Source organism: Labeo rohita, chromosome 25 (genome assembly GCF_022985175.1).
Source record: "Labeo rohita strain BAU-BD-2019 chromosome 25, IGBB_LRoh.1.0, whole genome shotgun sequence".
In the NCBI taxonomy this organism is placed as follows: domain Eukaryota; kingdom Metazoa; phylum Chordata; class Actinopteri; order Cypriniformes; family Cyprinidae; genus Labeo; species Labeo rohita.
Window position 1 is genome coordinate 21,660,222 of NC_066893.1, and position 17,538 is coordinate 21,677,759.

General features: G+C 30.8%; 1 protein-coding gene across 1 annotated transcript; it reads left to right on the forward strand.

Moving 5' to 3' along the window:
* Positions 1-1,554: 1,554 nt before the first annotated feature.
* Positions 1,555-17,146, forward strand: rhcgb (Rh family, C glycoprotein b). The gene is made up of 11 exons (XM_051099813.1): positions 1,555-1,860; positions 8,256-8,448; positions 9,236-9,386; positions 11,475-11,622; positions 11,852-12,018; positions 13,154-13,291; positions 13,456-13,592; positions 13,676-13,800; positions 14,078-14,151; positions 14,288-14,364; positions 16,281-17,146. The coding sequence occupies exons 1-11, from the start codon at positions 1,635-1,637 to the stop codon at positions 16,309-16,311; spliced, it is 1,467 nt and encodes a 488-aa protein (XP_050955770.1). The 5' UTR covers positions 1,555-1,634; the 3' UTR covers positions 16,312-17,146.
* The last annotated feature ends 392 nt before the right edge of the window (positions 17,147-17,538 follow it).

Here is a 17,538-nt window from a genome sequence, read left to right on the forward strand (position 1 = left end):
AAAGTTGATCTGTAGGAATATGTGTATAAAATACCATCTATGTTTGCTACTGTCCACCATGTTACCTTTACTGGGTAACACAGTTGACAGGTAACTTATCTGACATTTTTAGTGTTTTGGGCCTATGCGCAACACGGAAGCCTAAAACTACTGAGCATATGGTATGTTTAGAAATATATTTTCATAAATAAAACAAGTTTTACTTAACTGTCATGTTAAAATTTGCAGCAGTAATACTTGTGTAACACTGTTGACAGTCAATTAATCCACTCTTGACACTGGTTTGCTAGTTTAACCAATATTAGCAGAAAGAGAGAGAACAGAACTTTGTGTTTCATCCATCTGCTTCTAGAGGAAATATCATATTGTGCAAATTATGTGAGAATGGGACAAACCATTCCTTTTTGAGGAGGGGTTTTCTAGTGGGTAACTTAGTTGGCAATGGTTTTTCGGACACAAATAAAACAAGATATATCACAATAAACACTTATTATTTTTGAAGTGCACCAAAATGTCTTGATAACCTAATCTAACTGAAGGCAAAACTATGAAATTTATTTATATTTGAGGTCATTTTCATGCTTAAATGCAGAGTAGTATGAGCAACTTTACAAATCGGCATCTGAATATCAGCTGAATACCAGGGTGTGATATGAACATCATTTTTGAACAAAAAAAATGACTTTTTCAACATATAGTAGTGTGATTGGGAAAAATATAACTGTGTACTAGAAACTTAAGCATCAGGGCTTTATATTAATGAAAATATATTAAAAATATACTTCAGGGACATGAAATGTACTCACAATTATAGAATGACCCAACCAGTGATGCAAAATGCACCACAAATTAGTAATAATTACCTCCTTTATCAAATAAATCAGCTTTTCCTGGCTCAGATCCAGCTACAATTACAAGAAGAATCCCAAAACTTTTAAATTGTTTACATTTATTTGACAAATGTGCTTAAATATATGAATATACAGCTAAAATTTGTAGCTAGTTTGGCACCAAATGTTATTTTGAATGACTTGATAAACTGACTTTCCCAAATTTATCAAGCACATAGTTCTCACAGATTTGTCTCTTTAAAGATTTTTTTTTTTAACAAAGTAACGCTTTTAAAAAGGTCTCCACACCTAAATGTATAATTTTCGTGCAATTCCGGAAGTAGTACGCTAGCTCGTTTAGCACGCAGCCAAATAATTATTTGGAATTAATTTAAATTAAATTAAATTAATTTCCCGCGTAAATTACGACATCTTGTATGGCGTGGTTTGACTTGCAATGGCTGAAAAACGCCGTTTTGACAGAACAGGCTTACTCTTAATGGAAAGTTTTAAACTGACATGTCTAAGTACTCATATTAAAACTGAACTGACTCCGAATATTCCCACAACAACACACACGTGGTTTAAAATCCAAAGCGACATCAATTAGCAACATGTGGCGTGACAATCAGTCATCCTGAAACATTTCTCGCAAATGTTTTTACATTTCTGAGAGAGGGGGCGAGGAATGGTGATATGGACACACCTCCGCGCTCCCGCTGCGTTTAAAAGTAACAGTAATGCGCGTCCACGTCTCTTAACAGCAGCAGCATCAGGAGACCGCTCTATGAACAACCTGCAGACATGGGCAACTGCATGGGCGGCATTACGAGCATCTGCGACAGGCCGAAGAACACTAAAATTAAGTTCAGTTTACCTTCCGTGTGTTTCGTGTGGCAGCTGTCCATGATTATACTTTTTGGGGTGTTTGTGCGGTACAATGAGGAGTCTGATACTCACTGGGTTGACTACAGAAAGGAGAAGAATATCACAAGTGATGTGGAGAATGACTTCTACTTCAGATATCCAAGTAGGTTCACCGTTTTGTTGTCTCTTTTGACTTATTGTTAATAAACCTGTATTGTTAATACAGGTTTTACGATTAGTATTGACATGTTCTAGGAAAAGCTGCCTTTTTAAAGATTATTAATAATTGTATTATCAGTAGTATTAAATGTTTTATGTATATATAAGGAAAAGTGTGTGTATATAATAATGTAAAATATTATAGACAATTTTTCATCATCTTTTCATCTTCACTCGTTTATTTTAAGCGTGATAAATTAATTTTAGAGCATGAATATATATATATATATATATATATATATATATATATATATGTGTGTATGTGTGTGTGTGTGTGTGTGTGTGTGTGTGTGTCTATGTATATATATATAGACACACACACATATATATATATATACATATACATATACATATACATACATACACATATGTGTGTGTGTGTGTGTCTATGTATATATATAGACACACACACATATATACATATATACATATACATATACATATACATACATACATATGTGTGTGTGTGTATGTATATGTATATATATATGTATGTGTGTGTGTGTATATTTATTTATTATTTTTAAAACACTTTATAATTATTGTTTAAAGTATTTAGAATATAAAACATAAATTATTATTATATATTTACTTTTTTTATGTAATTATAATTATATAAATAATTGTTTTTTTTGTTGTTATTATTATTATTATTACTACATATTTTTTATTGTCTGCCTGTCTATTTTACTGTCTATTGAAGATTTTATAATTATTTAAATATTCTTGAAAATATGAAAAATTATATATAAAATGTTTATAAAATGTATTTTTATATAATATAATTATACAATTGTTTCTGTGTATATATCTATATAAAATCTATATAAAATGTATACATTTATATAATGTATAAAATTATACACTGTAAATAAATATTTACACTATTTACATCAATAATTATTTACATGAATTAAAACACTTTATTGTTTAAACGTTCTATTATATAAGAATATATAAAAAAATAAATTTATAATATACAAACATAATTACATTATTATATATTTAAATTAAATGTTTTACATAATAATAATAATATTAATAATATATTTTTTATTATTAAATATTTTGAATTATCTTGTCTATCTGTCTATTTTAGTGTCTTTAAAGATTTTATAATTATTTAAATGCTTGAAAATATGAAAATTATATATAAAATTTGTTGTTTTTTTTTAAATGTATTTTATTTTACACACACACACATACATACACACACCTGTCTTTCTGTCTAACTTATAATACAAAAATGCACCACAATTTGGTAGCTGTGGCATTGAGGTTTATCAGTTGCTGCATCTGTGAGCTTTTCTCCTGCTCTTGTACATTTGAGAACCTGCATACCACCTTATGCACATAGGACTGTAATTTTTTACCACAAATGTTCTTTGTGACAGGTGGCACAGGGAAAGATAGAGGGTTTGTTTACTTTTTTATTATGTAAAGATCAGTATCCATTGTCATCTTTTGAATCTTCCAAGGTGTGGTTGAATTCTTCAGATGTATACTGTAGATCTCCCACTCAGACGGTCCTCCGTTCTACAGCTATCGACGCTACAAGTGTTGTATGACATGTAGCGTATGAACTTGGACACCAACTATTGTTTGCGAACTGATCGGATGTCACTGAACGCATTTTTTATGGTCAAGGTGTAACTATCACTCTGAAAGTCTCCTGGAGGAGCTCATCATCTTGCAGACCAGACTCAAGGTGTTGATTATGCAAATGTTTCAGATGGGTGGAGTGCTTCATATAAACACGTGTGATGGATGATATGCTTTATATAACTCAAAACCAGCGATATGATACCACTTAATGTGCCTGAAAAAAAAAAAATATCACACTTGTTATATCCGAATTAACTCAAGTTACCTGACACAGAAAATGTTCTTTGTGTATAAATGCATTCCAGACAATTTAATAAGACTTGTAATTGATCCAGGTGGTTGTTACTGGGAGACTTGAAACCTGTAGGTTTGTAACTCCTGCATCAATGGTAGAGAAGGATTTCAAAGTGAAGCATCATGCCAGGCCAGATCAGAAGGACAGCCGTGCTTGAGAAGCAAAGTGTTGTCAGCTTTCGTGCTAAGAGGGCCTGCAGGCTCGCTTTCTCTGTGCAAATAAGGGCTTTTGGTGTCACCAGCATCTAGATGTCCTTGTGTTGGTGTTGTGCATTTCTACTGTGGAAGAAAACCTAGATCAATATCAACAATCTTAACAATAATCAGCCCAACCCCGACCTATTCTGGGAAACTGACATGTGGTTACTTTTCAGCTCTGCTACAGTTTAGTCAAACTGATTGCTGCGTTGACCTCAGTTATGCCACCAACAGGCTCAGATTACACTTTATGACTTGGTAAAAAACACTTTGGTTTCCATTGATGTGGTTTGTTACGATAGGACAGTATTTGGCTGAGAGACAACCATTTGAAAATCAGAAATCTGAGGCTGGAAAAAAAAAAAAAGAATCTAAATATTGAGAAAATCGTCTTTAAAGTTTTCCAGATGAAGTTCTTAGCAATGCACATTACTAATCAAAAATGAAGTTTTGATATATTTACGGTATGAAATTTGCAAAATATCTTTATGGATCTTTAGGGGCTGAAGCCCTGAATGTTTTCAGTAAAGCCCCAAATGTTTTTATTACCACGTCTTGAATTTTCATGCGGATTAAAATAATTTCTATTAACCCTTTAACTGTCACCGTCCCCCCCAATGTAATCATGACAAACTATACATAGTTGGAAAGGTCTAAGACTCCTAAATAGATATTTTACCATATTTTTGTGTTACAAATTATGTAGGAAAAGTAATAGATTAATATATGTCAAGAGTGCCACTTTAAAAAATCTAAATCATAACATGAGTTCTGACCTTTGTCACAAAAGACTTTCTTCATTGCCTTTTTCCCTATCACGCTTTAGATATCGTAAGAAATTATATATCAGCTCAAAACTTAAAATCTCAAAATTCATCCTTTGAAAGGCATTTTAAAATCAGACATTGCATTACCACGGAAAATGTACATCATATTTAAAAAATGTTTTCATTCATGAATTATAAAAATTTAAGTCTGGATAGTGCATGTTCAAAAATGGGGGTGGCAGTTAAAGGATTAAACCAGCACTTAAACAGCAAAATGCAGCTGCTTCAGGTTTCGTACTGTATAACTTCATAATACCGATCTCATCATCTGTCAAAATTAGGTTATTGTTACTGTAGCAACAAATCGCAGACTTTCTAGGGCGCACGCATTTAGAGCAATTATATGCATAGTTATAAAATAATAGTTATAAAAATAAGTTATTATGCAAGGTGCTGTAAGTTTTTGACTCTACTAAAGCATAAAAATACCATTATATGTTTGCAGATATTTAAGAAACATGCTAAATTGGCATACTTGTTTGTCTGAAAAACAATGCTGCAGTCATGTATTCTCCTTTGAAAATGTGCATTTTGTGTCGGAATGTCTGTATATGTTTTGGTCTGTGTAACCCGTCCACTGCCAGTTTACCCAATTGTATTTCGGCACCCTGGGTTGCCAGTGAAAACACAAAGAGGTCAGAGTCAGAGATCGAACATTCTACCCATCATAAAAAGCCTTGGCATCTATCCAAAAAAAAAAAAAAAAAAAAAAAAAAAAAAAAGTGTATGATCAACCATATAATTAAAGCCATATAAATATTGGGGATGCGTTTGATAGAAAGATTTCAAAATGAATGCTGAATAAATTTTGGCTAATTTTCTCCTTCACCAATAACGTTAAGTAATTAGCTAAAGTTAGTTATCTGGTGTATCCTGGCTACTAGTAGGAATGTTTTAAGTAAATTCAGCATTCAGACAGCACTCGCGTTTACACTGTGTTTGGTGGTACCTGGTTGTTAAAGGAGAAGTCCACTTCCAAAACAACAATTCACAAATAATTTACTCACCCCCTTGTCGTCCAAGATGTTCATGTCTTTCTGTCTTTCAGTCGTGAAGAAATTCTGGTTTTTGAGGAAAGCATTTCAGGATTTTTCTCCATATAATGGACTTCATTGGTGCCCCGATTTTGAACTTTCAAAATGTAGTTTAAATGCAGCTTCAAAGGACTCTAAACAGCCGAGGAAGAAGGGTCTTATCTAGCGAAACAAATCTTTTTTTCGAGTCGTTTAAATATAATTAAAATGTTACGTGTTACTTCCCTAACGCATCTACTGCTTACACAAATGTTGATCACACTACAAACAAGACAAAACTATAATGCTATAAGAAACAGAAAAGATGAATTCATTGTTTACCTGGGTCTTCAGTCTATGATTAGTTCACCTCACCTCTTATCTGACAAGTTTTCGGGTTTGAGTCGTTGAGTCGTTCATCACGTGACAGCCTCATAAGATGAACGAACGACTCGAAAAACCCAAAGACTTGAAACGGGTGAACTAATTCCAGTACAGAACCTAATAGCATGATGCACATGCGCAGCTGAACAAATCACTCCCCAAGACTACTCGTTCTTCCCGAGTCACATTAAAGATTCGTTCAAAGTGAAAGAATCGTTCAAGAACGCGCATCCCAGAGCCTGTGCTACATGAGCTTTTGTGCTTAAAAAGTATACAAATTTTTATTTTTTTGGAAAAAAAACAAAAAAAAAAACAAATGACAGATCGTTTCACTAGATAAGACCCTTCTTCCTCAGCTGGGATCATTTAGAGCCCTTTGAAGCTGCATTTAAACTACATTTTGGAAGTTCAAAATCGGGGCACCAGTGAAGTCCATTATATGGAGAAAAATCCTGAAATGTTTTCCTCAAAAACCATAATTTCTTTACGAGTGAAGACAGAAGACATGAACATCTTGGATGACAAGGGGGTGAGTAAATTATTTGTAAATCATTGTTCTGGAAGTGGACTTCTTTAAGACAGCGTGCATTCGAAAACACTCTCCAATATTTTGAATTTGGACTGCAGTACATACTCCTACATACAATCCTACATACAGCACCTTTAAATGATTTAAATCATAGAGAAAATATTGTCTTTTTGCTCTGGTTCTAAACAAAGCCACTGCGGTGTTTTGTTACTGAATGAGTTCGCTTTTTTTTTTTTTTTTTTTGAACGCGTTTTTTGAATCAATGATTCACTGACCCATTCATAAAAACAGTTTTTTACTTCACTTTTGAATGAATCAGCCGCTTTGAATGAATCGATTGAATTTATAACTCAAGGAGTCAGTCATTAAGACAGTGGCTTGCTGCCACCTATTGGCAATTTTAAAATTTGTTCTAAATTTTATATTTAAAACATTAATCTCATGGTATTATTTATGCAATTTGTAAGTGCAGTGTAAATGCATGCAGGAGCTCCTTAACATACAGCATATAGGCTATAGAGCCCTGCGTGTTTAATTATACTTGTTCTTTTAAAAAATTAAGCCACTTAACCTGTATAACTTTTAAACATTTTATTTGAAGGACATCTGTTCATCCCCTGTTCATGGAACATGATCTTTACTTAATATCCAAATAATTTTTGGCATAAATTGATCATTTTGACCCATTCAATGTATTGTTGGCTATTGCTACAAATATACCTGTGCTGGTTTTGTCGTCCAGCGTCACAAATGTGAAAATTAATAAACAAACAAACAAACAAAAAATAGTATGTATTTTTAGGGCTGTCAAAGTTAAAATGTCCACTTAAGATAAAAGAAAAATATGGAGTCATTTGAATATTTGGGAAATTTACTTTTAATATTTAATTAAATATTTAATTAATTAACATTACATAGATTAAAATTATTACTAGTACTAATAACAGTATAAAATAATTTTTATACACTACTGTTCAGAAGTTTGGAGTCAGTAAGAGATTTATTTATTTTATTTTATTTTTTTCCTTTTGATAGAAACTAATAGTTTTATTCAGATCAGTTAAAATGTTACAGACTTTTAAAGAATTTGATTTCAAATAAATGCTGTTTGTTTTTTAAGAATCCTGAAAAATTCTTAAAGATGTATTAAGGTTAAAATAAATTAAGCATCAAAATTGTTCAACAAAGATAATACGCAAATTAGCATATTAGAATGATTTCTGAAGGATCATGTGACACTGAAGACTGGAGTAATGTAAAAAAATTCAGTTTTACATCACAAAATTATATTTTAAAATATATTAAAATAGAAAATAGTCATTTTAAATTCTCACAATATTTCACAATATTCTCACTGTATTTTTGGTAAAAAAATAAAATAAAATAAAATAAAATGAAGCCTTGGTAAGAGTGAGACTATTCTTTTCTCTTTTTTTATTAAAATTATTGATTGACCAAAGTGGCAATGTTTTTTTTCATCTTTCTGCAGGTTTTCAGGATGTTCATGTCATGATCTTCGTGGGCTTTGGCTTTCTCATGACCTTCCTGAAGCGCTATAGCTTTGGTGCGGTGGGATTCAACTTCCTGGTTGCTGCTTTTGGCATCCAGTGGGCTCTTCTGATGCAAGGCTGGTTCCATTCTCTGGACTACACTGATGGAAAGATCAAGATTGGTATAGAAAAGTATGTTGCACCTCATTTATGAGAAGTTACAGTTGCCAAAAAAGAAAAGGCCCACAGTTTTATTTAAATCCAGATTGTACTTGGAGATGATTGCTTCCACTGGAAATTAGCTGATTTGCTCATTTGTGGCCCTGGACCACAAAACCAGTCACAAGGGTCAATTTTTTATAAATTGGGATTTATACATCATCTGAAAGCTCTTGAAGTCTTGAAAATCTGGAATGTAAAGGTGCAAAAAAATCAAAACAAATTAAGTTCTTAGCAATGCATATTACTAATCAAAAATTAAGTTTTGATATATTTACGATACGAAAATTTACAAAATATTTTCACGGAACATGATTTTTACTTAATGTCCTAATGAAGAAAAATTGATCATTTTGACCCAATTTGGTCACATTTGAGGTTTAATGCACAAAATAAGCAGTTTTTGGATGTGAACCTAGTGTTGATGACATAGAAGGTCAGAATACAGACAAACCAGTTTGTTGTTTACCTCAGGTATCATTTCCCTGTGGGAATGAAGTATTTGTTTTGCATGTAAACAGTAATTAGAAAAACAGCTTGACAAAGATGAATGTGAATGTTCCTACTATGTGAATGTGGGCAATAATGTTTATTTTGTAATCAGCCCTTTTTATACTGTTTGCTACTTTGTATGAAGTACATGATCCTAAAAAAGTTCATCCAACCCTTTAGTGTAGTTTGTGTACCAACTTTTCTCATTGAATTGGACTTAATTAATTTAAACATAAATTCAGGGCTGAAAAGATTCCTCTGTGTTCAGTTTGATCAATGCAGATTTCTGCGTGGCGGGTTGTCTGATCGCCTACGGAGCCCTTCTGGGGAAGGTCAGTCCGGTTCAGCTGTTGGTGATGACGCTGTTTGGTGTCACACTGTTCGCCGTTGAAGAGTACATCATCCTGAATGTCCTCCATGTGAGTCTGATTGGTTTTGTCTGTCTTCTATCTATCATAAATACCTAAAATGATTAGTATTTTTTCATATGTTACTATTAAAAAGTTGGAGGTAGGTAAGTTCTTTTTTTTTTTTTTTTTTTTTTAACTAATGCATTAAAATGATCAAAAGTGACAGTGAAGTAATATAATATTACAACAGAGATTTCACATAAATGCCGTTCAATAAAGAATCTTTAAAAATATGTATCATGGTTGGTTTCCCCAAAATATTAATCAGCACATCTGTTTTCAACATTGATGATAATGAGAATGTGACAATGAAGACTGGAGTAATGATGCTGAAAATTCAGCTTTGTCATTGATAATAAATATATTGCTTAAATATTTTTGATTGTAATATTTCAAGATATTACTGTAATATTTCACGTTTTAATGTATTTTTGATCACATAAATGCATACAGATGAACTTAGTTAAACGTAAGTTAAAAGTAGGGGTGGGCGATATGACCAAAATCGTATATCCTGATACGAGTCATTTTATGTCATGTTAACAGTATATATACAATATAGTTATTTTTGCCTTAAATAGGGTCTTTATGATATAAATTTTTGACACTATAGAAGTTTCATAATTCTTGTCACAAGTGTCAATATCACAAAAAAACAAAAACAAAACAAACCTCAAGCTCCCTGCATTTTATTTTATTTTTTAATTTTATTTAATTTAATTTTATTTAATTTAATTTTATTTTATTTTATTTTATTTTATTTTATTTTATTTTATTTTATTTTATTTTATTTTATTTTAAAAATGTGATTTCCAAGCCTGGAAAACTTGCAGAAAATAATTAAATAAAATAATCTGTGATGTTAATGATACCGTGATCATTTTTGATACCATAGAAATTTTATAATTCATATCACAAGTGTCTGTATCACAAAAGCTAAAAACTTAAGCTCCCTTATTTTATTTTATTTTATTTTATTTTATTTTATTTTATTTTATTTTATTTTATTTTATTTTATTTTATTTATTATTCACAGGATTAAAAAAATCTGAAAATGAGTTTATTTTAAAAATGTGATTTCCAAGCCTGTGATTTTAATGTGATTTTATTTTTTAATACAGAAATTTTACAATTCTTATCACAAGTGTCTATATCACGAAAAGCTAAAAACTTAAGCTCTCTTATTTTATTTTATTTTATTTTATTTTTTTATTTTTTATTTTATTTTATTTTATTTTATTTTACTAATTATTCACAGGATTTTTAAAAAAATCTGAAAATAAGAGTTTATTTTAAAAATGTGATTCCAAGCCTGGAAAACTTGCAGAAATAAATAAAATAAAATAATTTGTTATGTTAATGATACCATGATCATTTTTGATACCACAGAAATTGTATAATTCATATCACAAGTATCTATATCGTAAAAAACTAAAAACTCAAGCTTCCTTATTTTACTTTTTATTTTATTTTAGTATTCACAGGATTGTTAAAAATCTGAAAATAAGAGTTTATTTTAAAAACGTAATTTCCAAGCCTGGAAAACTTATAAATAATTTGTGATGTTAATGATACCATGATAATTTCTTTTCAGAAATTTCTTTTCACAAGTGTCAACATCACAAAAAACTGTTAAAAAAACAAAAAAGTGTTCCCTGTGATTCCCAAAAGTGATTTAGTCAAGAGCAGTAAGAGATTTTCTCTTTTGTTGTTTGATTAACATGAATGACAGGCAGCAGGAATATTAGACTGCTGTCACTTTAAGAGCTGACCGAATCCAAAATACTGTTACACAAGTGTTTTCTATACAGCAAAATAAGTCTTTCAAGTCTGCTGACTGCATTTTAACAGCTTAAAATAACTTGTTTTTAAACAGCAATGCTTCAAAACGCATGCAAACAATACATTTACGTGACCATGTAGCACAGCAATGTCACATGAGTGTGTAACCTCGATCGACAATAGTCCAAAATCTCTACTGGATGACAAATGTCTGCTGGTATATTGCCCATCACTAGTTAAAAGCCACAAAATGTGTGTTTTGAGTTCAAATGAAGGCTTCATGCTAACTTTGTTCAATGATTCAATCCCTGTTAGGCCAAAGATGCTGGTGGCTCCATGGTGATTCACACTTTTGGAGCTTATTATGGTCTGTCCATTTCATGGGTTTTATATCGGCCTGATTTGGATAAGAGCAAACATTTGAACGGGTCTGTCTACCACTCAGATGTGTTTGCCATGATTGGTAAGTCCATTAATCTTGTTACAAATGTTAGAAATTTAGCTTGCATTATATTTTAGTCCATTAATCTGGTTACAAATGTTAGACAGCCAGTCTGTGTTATATTTTATTATTAGACTGCTGGACATTCTGTGCAAAAGCTTGCTTGGCAAATGCACAGAAGGGCACCGATGCAACAGTTAATTGAAGGCTCAGATACTGTTTGCGTATTACATTTTGGCATCCTTTGCAGGCACCCTCTTTTTGTGGATGTTCTGGCCAAGTTTCAACTCTGCCATTGCTGATCATGGAGACGGTCAGCACAGAGCTGCCATCAACACATATCTGGCCTTGGCCTCCACCGTCCTCACTACAGTCGCCATGTCCAGCCTGTTTGAGAGAACAGGGAAATTAGACATGGTAAGCATCTGCTAGACCAGATTCAATTAATCACAAGATTCTGTAAGATAATATCAAAATAAGATAATATAATAGAAAAAAAAGTTTTATTTTATTTTTTATTTTATTATTCACTGGATCATTAAAAAAATCTGAAAATATGAGTTTCTTTTAAAAATGTGATTTTCAAGCCTGGAAAACTTGCAAAAATTAATAAAACAATAATTTGTGATGTTTATTTTATTTTATTTTATTTTAATCAGAGGATAATTAAAAACTAAAAATATGAGTTTATTGTAAAAATGTGATTATTTATTTATTTTTTTCAATTCTGGAAAACTTGCAGAAAATAGTAAAATAAAATAATTTGTGATTTTATTTTATTTTATTTTATTATTCTTCTCCGGATCATTAAAAATCTGAAGATTATTTAAAAAATGTGATTTCCAAACCTGGAAAACTTGCAGAAATTAATAAAATGAAAATTATTTGTGATGGAAATACATTTAAGAATTACATAAATTGATATTGTTTATTTGATTTTTTTTTTTTTTTTTTTTTTTTTTTTTTTGATTTGATTTGATTATTTACAGGATCATTAAAACAATTCGAAAATATGAAATCATTTTAAAAATGTGATTTTCAAGCCTGGAAAACCTGCAGAAAGTAATAAAATAAAATCAAAATGTATTTTTATTTTATTTTATTTTATTTTATTTTATTTTATTTTTTTCTCAGGATCATTAAATATCTGAAAATGAGTTCATTTTAAAAATGTGATTTCCAAGCCTGGAAAACCTGCAGAAAGTAACAAAATATTTTATTTTATATTATTATTATTATTATTATTATAAAAATGTTTACAAATGTGATTTCCAAGCCTGGAAAACTTGCAGAAATTTATCAAATAAAATTTGTGATGTATATTTTCTTTTTTTCCTTTTCTTTTCTTTTCTTTTATTGTATCGTATTGTATTGATCACTAAAATCTGAATATGAGTTCATTTAGAAAAATGCGATTTCCAAACCTGGAAAACTTAATTAATAGTGTGTTTTTTTTTTTTTTTTTTTTTAATCCAAATTTGCCATCTTTAATTTAAATGTAATGAATACCGATTTATGTTTTTTTCTTTTTTTTTTTTTTTTTTCCGTCCAGGTTCACATCCAGAATTCCACGCTGGCAGGCGGAGTTGCTGTGGGAACAGCAGCTGAATTTATGCTGTCGCCATACGGTTCTTTGATCGTGGGTTTCTTCTGTGGCATCATATCCACGATGGGCTACATTTATTTCTCAGTAAGTCTTACCCGTCAGATGAGTCCCAGAAATTTCTCCTCCCAGACTGCGATCTTTCATGTCATCTGTGTTTCATTAATTATTGACTTAACTCCATTCATTTGAACAAGAACATTGTCACAGTAATTATTGTTATAAATATCTCATTTGTCTCTACTCCTCAGCCATTCTTGGAAGAGAAACTGAAGATTCAAGACACCTGTGGCATCCATAACCTACACGCCATGCCAGGAGTCATTGGAGGAATTGTGGGTGCCATCTCAGCCGCCGCTGCCACCAACACTGTTTATGGAGATCTAGGGTCAGTAAATACAGAAAAATAATTAAGACGCTTATTATTATGCCTATTTAGCTCACTCTGATATATACATTTGTCCTTTTCAGGTTGGAAAATACATTTGACTTTACGGGGCCTTTTGCAAAACGCGTACCCACTATCCAGGGTGGATATCAGGCAGCAGGACTGTGTGTGGCCTTGTGTTTTGGAATCGGAGGCGGCATCTTTGTTGGTACGAGTCTTTTGGTATTAATCCGGTTTAAGTGTATATTGTGACAGTACACAATACAATACTGCAGTAAAGCTTTCAGGTCTTTGTTGCGATTGTTTACTATGTAGCGCAACAGGTGTGGTGTTTGTAACTTGAAATGGTTTTGCATTATGGGTTGAGGCTTACACGAACACATCTAATCTTCACCTGGAGTGAATGGCCAGGCGTATTGGATTTCAGTTTGTAATGGAAATGCCACATTTGTCATGTTGACATAACTGTATTGTTACACCAACAGGCCTGGTTTTGAAGCTGCCCATCTGGGGTGATCCTGCAGATGAAAACTGCTTTGATGATGAGATCTATTGGGAGGTCAGACAGTTTTCTTTTTTCTTTTAACATTTACAGAAAATTCACTTACAAGGGAAAACGCAATGTAACTTAATATATTATTTTTATACGTAGTTTTCTTTCTTATCATGAATTTCTCTTTCATTAATCTTCGCAGGTTCCTGAGGATGAAGAAAGCGCTCCTCCCATCCTGACCTATAACAACCACATGATCACCAACAAACAGGCAGACGTGTGAGTACTGGAGTAAAACACCCCATCATTTAAAAAGACACACGGTCTTTGTTCAGTTACTGTTTTCTCAGTTATTGGCTTGTTTATGAATTCTGGACATTTTAATCTCTAGCTAATAAAAATTGCTATCCTGCTATTCTATAATAAACATTTCCTGTGAGGTGAAAACTATCCACCGGGGGGCGCATGAGGCTCTGAATACTAATTGGCTGTTGAGCAGCATTTAAAGTTTGGGATGCTTTTTGTTCCCTGAGACATTTGTATAGTGCAAACATTGAAATGTATAACAATCGTTTAGAGCTTAATTATGAAATTGTTAGACATGCATAAAAGCCACATAACTGAAAATGCACAGTGAATTAAATGCATAAAATAGTAGCATTTTATCATCTTAATAAAAAAAAAAGTGGTAATTTTGTAGTAAATGATGTTGTATTAGGTTTTTATCTTTCTATTTTCTGTTAAGCTATAAAAAATTATTATTATTATTATTATTATTATTATTATTATTATTGTATAGTTTTATTTTATATTTATTTTTCTCTTTTCTGTGAAGTAATTAGATGATGATGATGATGATGATGATGATGATGATTATTATTACTATTAGTTTTTTATCTTTATTTTTCTTTTTTTTGTGAAGCGTTATTATTATTATTATTATTATTATTATTATTATTATTATTATTATATTTTTTTTCTTTCTATTTCTGTTAAGCTATAAAATAAAATATTATTATTATTATTATTATTATTATTATTATTATTATTCACACAAAATAGAAAAATAAAGATCATATGTATATATTATTATTATTATTATTATTATTATTATTATTATTAGATCTTTATTTCTGTTAAGCTATAAAATAAAATGTTGTTTGTTGTTGTTGTTATTATTATTATTATTATTATTATTATTATTCACACTAAATAGAAAAATAAAGACCATATGTATATAATAATAATAATAATAATAATAATAATAATAATAATAATATTATTATTATTATTATTATTATTATTATTATTATTATTATTATTATATACAGCTTTATTTTATCGTTATTTTATTTTTTTCTGTGAAGCATTATTATTATTATTATTATTATTATCATCATTATTATTATTCAAACAAAATAAAAATAAATATGTATATAATAATAATTGTTGTTTGTTGTTGTTGTTATTGTTATTATTATTATTATTATTATTATTATATACAGTTTTATTTTATCTTTATTCTTTTTTCTGTGAAGTATTATTATTGTTATTATTATTGTTGTTATTATTATTGTTACTTTTATTATTATTATTATTATTATTATTATTATTATTATTATTATTATTATTAGGTCTTTATCTTTTTATTTCTGTTAAGCTATAAAATAAATTATTATTATTATTATTATTATTATTATTATTCTCACAAAATAGAAAAATACAATATGATGTTTATTATTATTATTATGCCTTTTATCTTTTATTTTCTGTTAAGCCATAAATTATTATTATTATTATTATTATTATTATTATTATTATTATTATTATTATAGCTTAACAGAAAATAGAAAGATAAAGACCTATGCCACATTCAGATCATATAAGGCAGGGTTCCTCAAATCTTACCCTGGAGGGCCAATGCTCTGCAGAGTTTAGCTCCAACCCTGATCAAACTCACCTACCTGTGCTTTTCTAATGATCCTGAAGACACTGATTAGCATGCTCAGGTGTCTTTGATTAGGGGTAGAGCTAAACTCTGCAGGAAAGTGGATCTCGTGGGCCAGATTTGAGGATTCGAAGGTTAGGATTCAGTTTCTTCTCTCCACCACGAGGTGGCACTTGATGACCGCGTTGAGTTTAGGAGCAGCAAAATTGAACTGAAAGCTGAAAGTAACACATGGTTTCTCATACAGGATAGAGACAAACTTCGTGGAGCAGCGTTAACGCATGCAATCAGATCTGCAGTGATGTGAATCTGCGTCACTCAGAAAACATCTGCTTTCCTGCTGCTTTCCCTGAAGATAACTACACTCACTACCCGCCAAAATGACAAACAAAGGGACGTTCCTTTTGCTTTTCATGAAGCTCATATCACAATATCTTGATACAGAGAATACATTTATTTGATCCAGATTGAGATGCAAAAATTCACTTAATATATTTGCAGAATTCAGATGATTGTAAAATGGAAAAAGATCAATTCATTTATTTTTCTTATCAAATAATGGGATGATTCCTGATTAAAGTGACTATTTTCCTGTGAATGTGTTCAGAGAAAATGTGAGCGAAAACCCCACATCCTCTAAACCTCCAAGCTGTTACATTTTTAATGAAATGAATTTTACAGATGTTAATTTAAGCATTTGTTATCCAAACACTCTTTGATCATTATAATGTAATTATGTTGTTTTATAAGATTAGAAATACTTTGTCTTAATTTTGTAGGTGAGAATCCGCACATTGTATCCACATTTGTAAAAGCAAAATTCTATAATCTTTTATTTATAGATTTTTTTTCTGTTAACTTGCATGTCAATCAGCATGCGTGCGTAACATCTCATAATCAAACGTCACTTTCATAATTTGACCAAACAACAAAACAATGTGCAGTATCGGTATGTAAATATTCCTACGTTGTTTCCTTTCTCTAATAATGTAACATACACATTTAATGTCTTGTCTTTTGTGTTATCTTTATTGTAAAATTGTTTAAAAGAAAGAAACTAATATTAAACTTGTCTAATTCCAGATTAAATTATTGAAGTGATTCTTACATTAATTTGCTCCTTTTTTCTTCTCTGCACAATTACACACTTACTCATATAAATACATTCACTACCGGCTTGAAAAACATGAAGCCATATAGCACAAATCATTCAAAATGAATAGAATTATTTCCACAGAAAGGATATTTCGTTTTTTCTTTTCTTCTTCTGTTTTCTTTCACCCAGACTGCTGTGTAATCTTAACGTTTGGACCCTCTTGAGGATTGCAGTCGTGCCAGTGACCATCTTCACGTCCCTTGTAGACCGATGGTGGGGTCAAAGGTCGTGACATTTACTTGTCTGGGGTCGATTGGTTGATGTCAGAGGTGATCATGCCACATGTCTGTCCTATTAAACACAACACCAAACACATAACTGGATGTTGGAGGTCAAAGGTTAGATGAAT